The sequence below is a fragment of the Corvus brachyrhynchos genome, unplaced genomic scaffold (assembly GCF_000691975.1).
Source record: "Corvus brachyrhynchos isolate BGI_N302 unplaced genomic scaffold, ASM69197v1 scaffold56, whole genome shotgun sequence".
Taxonomy (NCBI): domain Eukaryota; kingdom Metazoa; phylum Chordata; class Aves; order Passeriformes; family Corvidae; genus Corvus; species Corvus brachyrhynchos.
In genome coordinates, this window is record NW_008238664.1 from 1192882 (window position 1) to 1200381 (window position 7500).

Below are 7500 nucleotides of genomic sequence, written 5' to 3' on the forward strand. Positions count from 1 at the left end.
TGTGCTGGTGACTTGCTTCAGTAGGGGCCCGTGAGGAGTATGAGGGGAGCAGAGTGGAATCATTCTAGGAGAGGTTGCAAGCCACATATTGTGATTGCCTTTTGTAGCTTTGTAGCTCTTGGAGTGTCTTTCCAAGGTGTGCTGCCCTTACAGCATGGGTGAGAGCACAGCCCCTAGGAGGCCGACAGCAGGGCCTGACTGCTGCTGTTAGCAAAATAATTCTTCCAGTTGGCAAACCTCTCTCAGTATTTTCCCAGGATAAAGGTCACTGTGAGCAAGGTAGGAGCAAGGTGAACTAGCTCACTAGGCTGTGGGCAGCTTTTGGGCTATAAAGTGCCCACCGTATGTGAGTGCTCAAGCGCCTGAACTTGTGTAGAATTTACCTCGCATCTGAGAAGCTGCCCTGCCCTTTTGCTTTCCATCGTGTGATTTGCCGTGCAGGCAGGTGGTTTGTAACCCTGCAGCAGTGCTGTATGTTACCTGTGCACTTGACAACCCAGCTTCAGTCCTGCAAACTTAGAAACTTGTGTTTAGCCTGTCAGATTCCTGGAGATTAATCAGGCATATAAATGTTGGCTGGATCAGTAAATAGTTTCCCAGTTCTTTCAAATTCATTTATGGTAACACATTGCTTTTCTTTGTTTTTCTTGCACATTTTGAAACAAGAACATTTAGTTCAAGGGTCATATACAGTTATTATCTTTAAATACTCTGTAAACATAAGTGCTGACAAGATCCTAGGTCAGCAAGTATCTCTCAGTGAAAACCATGAAGCACGCAGACAGCATGTACTGCAGTCAGAGTCAACAGCACCTAATAATATACATGAGTTTTTCTGAGAAGGGACCAGTGGTTTCTAATTAGTTTTTCACCCTCTCAAATCAAGCTTTTATGAAATAGCAGAAAGAAAAAAGCCCCAAACAGAAGAGCAGTATCATATCTGTGACTGCGAGAACATGAATAATAATGCAATGGAAAATGTTCTCATCAGTGTTTAATCTAACTCAAATGCTTTGAAAGAAATCTGTGACAAAAGAGAAGTCACCAGAGTTTTTCGTTCCTCTCCTGAAGAGAACTGCTTGTGCATACAGAATTTCAGATATGATTTGCACTGCGTTGTAGCATTGCCAAATGGAGCAATGTTCAGTACTTTGAAAACTAATCAAAAAAGAGTGGCTTCGTTTCAAATAAGTGCTCTGGTCATTGTTAGGTTTGAGTCCAGATCTCTTCTTGTTTATGCTGCTGTACATTTGGATTGGTGCTGCCAGCTCCTGTGGTTTCACCATGTTGTAGCCTCCTAGGGCAGGTTTACTGTGAGGGGCTGCCAGGCTGTCAGCTCCCTGTCAGAGCCTCCCCAAGTGACATGTGCTTCTTATTATGAGACGGGAGAGATTTGGGATTGGTTGGAAAATGACTGGCCCTTCTTATTCTGGAGGAAAGAGAAAAGCAAGTCCTTGAATCTTAAATGCTCACTGTCAGAAATCAAAGAATTAAATCTTACGTTTATCATTTTCACACAATTCTGTACATTTTAGGAGCCCCAACTCATGAATTTTGAAATGCAATGCAGATATTAATAAACAAAACACCAGTGTTTTGGGAGTAATTCCAGGTATATATTAAGGAACAGATGGTTTTGGTGTGTTGCCTCCATTTTGCTGTTAAACCTGGAATAAATGAAACTAGATAAAGTATTTAATGCAGAAATTCCCAAACTGTCCATTTCTATGTCTCTGTCTACCATCTGCCTGTACTTGTGGATCCAGAAGCTGATTCTGTGTTTAACAAGGGTGAATTGCCTAATCTTTATTAATATAAATGAGAGGAGTTTGTCACCCTTATATAGGTGCTAAAAGGATGTCTCCTATGAGAACATCATGTGAAGACGCTGTGTAACTACTGTTGATTGTTTACAGTGTGTTTTATTTCATGGGTACAAATACTCTGCTCTTACAAATATTTGAAATTATGCATACAAGAGCCTTCTTTAAGTGCTTAAATATTGCTAGTACTTTATCTGTCAAGAACCATGTTCTAATTAAAATGATGTGTTAAAAGCAGTCAAAGCACAATATATAGCCAGTGTTTGTGGGTGCCTTTTTTTTTTAATGACCTTAAACACACTGCTTCCATGTTGCTAATTGTAAGAACTTCTGATTACTGTATGCCTAGTATGACAGAAGTTTTGATTAATCAAAATTGTTAGCATCCTCTTGTATTAAACCCATATTTAGATAGAGAGGTGCTGTTTTGATGTACATTTATCTTTTCTTATCCTGGCTGGTATTTGCTGGAGCAGAATTCAATTACTTCAATAAAATGTCACATGCAAGTTATGAAAGTCCCAGTCAGTGTGAATTATATATAGCTACTGTAAAAAGACTGGCAAATTTTAGCTTCCCTCGGTTTTCAAAAGCTAAGGTATTAATTAAGCAGAGGTGTATAAATATACAGCTTTGATGAAGACATTTTTCATGGTGAGGATGTGTCTGCTGTTTCCATAGTCTGCAGGCACACTGCATACAAAAACAAGGCAGCAACTGTGCTAGTTGGCATCGTAACCAATATAGGGCAAAAGCAATTATTATGTGCGGAAAACTGTAATGGAAATTTATATCAACAACAGAGGAAGAAGTGACATCTGAAAAAGTGCATGAAAATAAAACATCATAAAGCAGGGATATCATCTTCCCACGGTACTGCACAAATAAGAGCTATGTGTTCAGAAGGGCCTCTTGAAATAAAAGTGTGGGACTCCAGACAAAAGATTTGCCTTTCTCATACACAGTTCTGAGGAAAAGAGAGTTTCCTTTCCTGGATCTGGATCTAGTTGTCTTACACTACTTGAGTACTAATTTAGGCTTTTCAAATGGAGCAAGTGTGGTTTAGGTACGCGTGTGCCTGAAGTGATGCACGCACTTTGTTTCAAAGGGATGCAGTGCTGCACTGACATCTTCATGATAGCTCAGTATAAAGGTCCTTTCTCTAGCATTTTGCCATTTTTTCATCTTTTCATTTTGTGATCCTGTCTTTGTAAAAGCTGATTTAGCTGCATCTTGCAAATTAATTTATGAAGTGAGAGACGGGAAAGACATTAATCTGTCTGCATAGTATATTAAAATAAGAGAGTAAGATGCTTTTCTCCTCTGGAACAGAGCTTTGGGAGACTGTTAGCAGATATAGTAAAATGAAGCCTGAGTGATCTCAGAGGTAAGAAGCACTCTTACTTACGTCCTGTATTTTTGTGAAACCTCTAATAGGAGAATCTAATACATCATATATATCAACCTTTTGGGCACAAAAAGGATTCCAGACTGTTTCTGAATGTCCAATTTAAGCACTTGGCCATTTGTTATTTTCAAGGGCGCCTGAAAATCACTCTGAAAGAAAAATTTTTGGAGGCTGGGGGTAATAGCTGAGCTCAACATCAAATTCTTCAGGTCTGTGTGCTAAAATCTAGACTTTTTAGGAACAGACATAACACTGATGTGAATGTTGAATTATGACTTATTTCTCCCACATCAACTTACCTATGAAAGTCTTAGTCCTGAACTCCATTTCTTCCTTGTAAATCACCTAAGAATTGTATGCCCCATAAGCTCAGAAAACAAAGGGGGTTTCAGGACTATGGACAATAATCACATTCAGAAAGAATTATTGCAAAATTAATTGTTATTTATTCTGTCAGAGATCTGGGGGGGGGGGGCACAGAAATTTCTGTAAAGCTGTCATATCCACTAACAGAATATTCACATTTCTTTGGCACTTATTGGCTGGCCAGTGGGTTCCTAGTTTATTGCTTACTAGATGTTTTAGGAGAAATTGTTGATTTTGTCTCAATTCATGTCTGATTTGGCCCAATAATGAGAATTTTATTAATGACTTTCATGAGAGCAGAAACAGATAGATTAATTAAAATCTTGACTTAAGATGAAAGAAAACCCTTGGTCTTGGCAAATACTCTTTTTTTACTTTAAAGTGAGGTGTTTAAATATTATTTTTTAAGTCTGCTTCCATGGACTGTTATAAACCTACACATTCCACCATTTTATGGGGGTTTTTTAGTAGAAGGAGTCATTATTTTTGTTTAAAAGAAATATTCAAGCCAGATTTTCTACTGTCACTATAAGGAGAAAGACAAATTGCTTTTCCTCCTAGGTTCTTGCAGTTTGATTCTGTTCCTCATGGTTCTGCCATGATAAATAATGCCCATGTAGATAATTTAAGGTTAGATGGTAGCTGGCCCTTCTGTGGGCTACTCACTATGGTGGCGGATTCAAGGTGAGGCAAGACCAGCTCAGGGCTCAGAGGAGTGTAGGGCTGGTGCTGAAAAACTCCCATGGTGAGTGTGGGGCTGCCAGGCAGCCAGAAGAAGGGAGAGAGTGGAATATAGAGAGTTTTTATCACATTTTCTCCTTGCTAACAAGGACTGCAAGGGGGGATACACTGTGTGGATTACAATAAATGTATGATGGGCAAAGCAGTTTGGCTGCTCCCTCCATGCAGGGTCCCTGCACTGCTTCTCATATAAACTTGGTATTACTAGAAGAAGCTAGTTTCTAGAGCAGGGTTTCTAAATCCTTTCACAGAAAATCTCTTTCAAAGTGTTTTAACTACCTATTGATCAACTGCCAGAAAATGACAACTTGCTACCACTGCTGCTAACTAAAGGTGAGGATAGGGGACATGGCATATTGATTCTTGGGTGTTTATTCTACTATGAAGAACAAAAATCATAAATGGTGTGAGGTGGGGAATTGATTCTTCAGCGTTTATCCTGATACAAGGAACAAAACACCCACAGCTGAAGTGGTCAGGAGCCAGGCTCAAAGCAGACAAAAGTAGGTTCTTCAATTCACATGTGGCTGAGAAGTGGAACAGAGGATGCTTCAAGTGCCAGCGTCTTACGTGGGTTCAAGGGTTGGTGGAACAGGTTCATAGAAGAGAAATGTGTTAAGGGTTGCTGAGACATGGCAACCATACCTGCCTCGGGCAGACTGTGGCCTGAAAACGCTGGAAGATGGGAGAGTTTGGGAGGCACATACCATATGAGTTTCCTGTGTTCTTTCAGTCCTGTCAGAGTCAGGATCCTGAACAAGGTGAATCTTTCCTTTGACCTGATACAGCTTTTTTTTTTTTTTGCTCTTGTTAGGCACATCCATTTTATAAATAGCAATGCTATCTCACTGCTTCCTGCTTTGGCTTCTCCATTATCTCATCCATCAGCTGTTTCTTGTCTTTCTGACTCCCAGCAAAGATGAACATTCATTATGTGTCCAGATAGTACCTTGCACAGTTGGGAGCAGCCTGGTGTGACCAAGTGCTTCCACAATATAGCCATTATTAAGAAATAGTGTGGAAACACGGGGGGTTGTGGGTTTCTTTCTTTTTGTTGGCCTCTGGGTTTTGTTATGATTGTCATTTGGCTTCTGTAACCCAAATCAAATTAGTTAACCCTTTTAAGAATAAAATGTTCCCAGCAATGTAGACATCTTCTCAATGTCTCCCTTTGCCATGTAGTGAGCAACTTCAAGGGCTGCGGAATCATGATATCTTTTACTAATAAGTTCTTGATTTTTCCCTCTCTTTATATTAATGTAAATAATTTAGTATCTTGATGTATTGGTCTTTTTTTTTATTGACATGTAAAACAAACAACCTCCGGTTGACACAAGAGTGGGATTTTTTTGTTAGACTGGGGCTTGGACTACTGAATTTTTTCAAGAAGAATCATCCTTGCAAGTTTACTGGGAGATTGGGTCGTAACTGTCTGTCCTTTGGTGGCTAAGTGTTCACAAGCACCATCTATGCTCTACCATGATATTTGAAGAAGTCAGTGAAACCTACAAGCCCAGGTTGCCAGCTGTAAAACAATAGTGCTGTAGCAAGACTGTAGAACTGTCCAGGGAGAAACATAATACAAGCCTGAAAACATGGGAATTAGAGCTTGAAAACAGTGGAATTGAGAATCAGCCATGAACAAGGTGGTTGCACTGGTAAACTCTGAGCACATATTTGCAGTGCAACTCTTAAAGAGGGCAAGTTTTGTCTAAATTGAGTTCCTGTTGTAGATTTGATTAGGGAAAAGTTTATCTCACAGTGCTAACTACTGATGAAGAACTGACAATTTTTTCAGGACATTTGTGGTTTTGAGAACATCCATATCTAAAAGATGCTGTTCAAAGGAAAACACCCAGAAGATGCTAATTAGCACTATATTTTTTCTATTAAATTGTATTTGGAAGGGACCCACAAGGATCATCAAAGTCTAGCTCTTATACTTCCATAAGCTGAGATCCAAGCCTTTGTAAGCAAATGATTTGTTAGAAAGAAATCATGGATGAATAATGTTTCTGTGTGGATACTTACATAAAAAAGGATTTTGAAAAGTATACATTATTGTGCAAATAAGGGCTATTCCCTAATACCCAGAAGTAATGGGTTCTAAAGATCCTTTCCATAGACTTGCATACCAGCTTGACAGACAGATTATTTGGATTTTAAGCACTCAGACTAGCAAAAATGTCCAAAAAACAGAAAATCACTGGTATTTCAGATTTGGATAATCCCATCAATCAACCTGTTTTCCCAGCTGGGTAAATTTTTTGTTGATTTAGGCAAAGAATAACAAAATCTTTTTTCACTACACCTTCTGAAATACTTACAGAAGTTCACATCCATACATCTCCCAGAGGAGATGACATACACAGGGTGTGTGATGGCAGACACCAAGAGTTTGCTGACGTGGGGAACACATTGCTCCTTTCCCTTAATGTCAAGTGTTCATTTAATTAACTTGCTTAGGTGACTGCATTTTGCTACCAGTTATTTTCAGTAATGAAGTGAAATGCTCTGTTTGTGTAAAACACAAGTAAAGTTGAAACTAAAGTGTACCTTCTCATTTGTAGTAGGAGGCAACTACAATAGAGCTGCCAAGAGAGGGGCTGACTCATTACAATCCCAGACAGTATATAGAGGAATACATCACACTTCTGTTGTCTGAAGTCCCCTGAAATTGCTACTAACTCCAGCTTTGGATGGTTGTGCTGGAAATTTCTTGCCTCACTGAACTTAATGCAGCCCTTGGTTTGTGCACACAGGGTGCTTGGCTTGTGTGCGATACACTGAACTTGTAGGAGGAGTGAGAGCACTTAGAAGTTACATCACCTTCCTGTCATCCTTAATACCGCTGCAGGTTTCTGAACCAGCCTCTTATCTTCTCCCAGGGCAGGGCAATGGCTTGGTGTCAAGGCATCTCCAGGGGATTTTTGCCTCCCAGATGCCTCTTCTAATATGTAAGGACATGGCTCGGTTTCTGCGCTCATCACAACTGCTTCCTCCAAGGTAAATTGCATATTAGAAACACGTTCACAGATACATCGAAATGTGGCAAATCTATGGTCAGTGTGGGTTGATGAGATATTTTTGTTTGTTTTTATTTTAGAAAACCACAGGGGGTCTTAAGCAGGATGTCTTTCAGCCTTGCTTTCAGAGCACCCT

The 7500-nt window shown here is 39.7% G+C and overlaps 1 protein-coding gene across 1 annotated transcript in view; it reads left to right on the forward strand.

The window, feature by feature from the left end:
• The first annotated feature begins 4264 nt into the window (after positions 1–4264).
• CUNH12orf75 (chromosome unknown C12orf75 homolog) overlaps positions 4265–7500 on the forward strand; it is a 22795-nt gene continuing 19559 nt past the window's right edge. Inside the window, exons 1-2 of the mRNA XM_017737727.1 lie at positions 4265–4281; positions 7301–7344. Of these exons, the coding sequence (XP_017593216.1) occupies positions 4265–4281; positions 7301–7344 (61 nt within the window). The remainder of the gene's footprint in view (positions 4282–7300; positions 7345–7500) is intronic.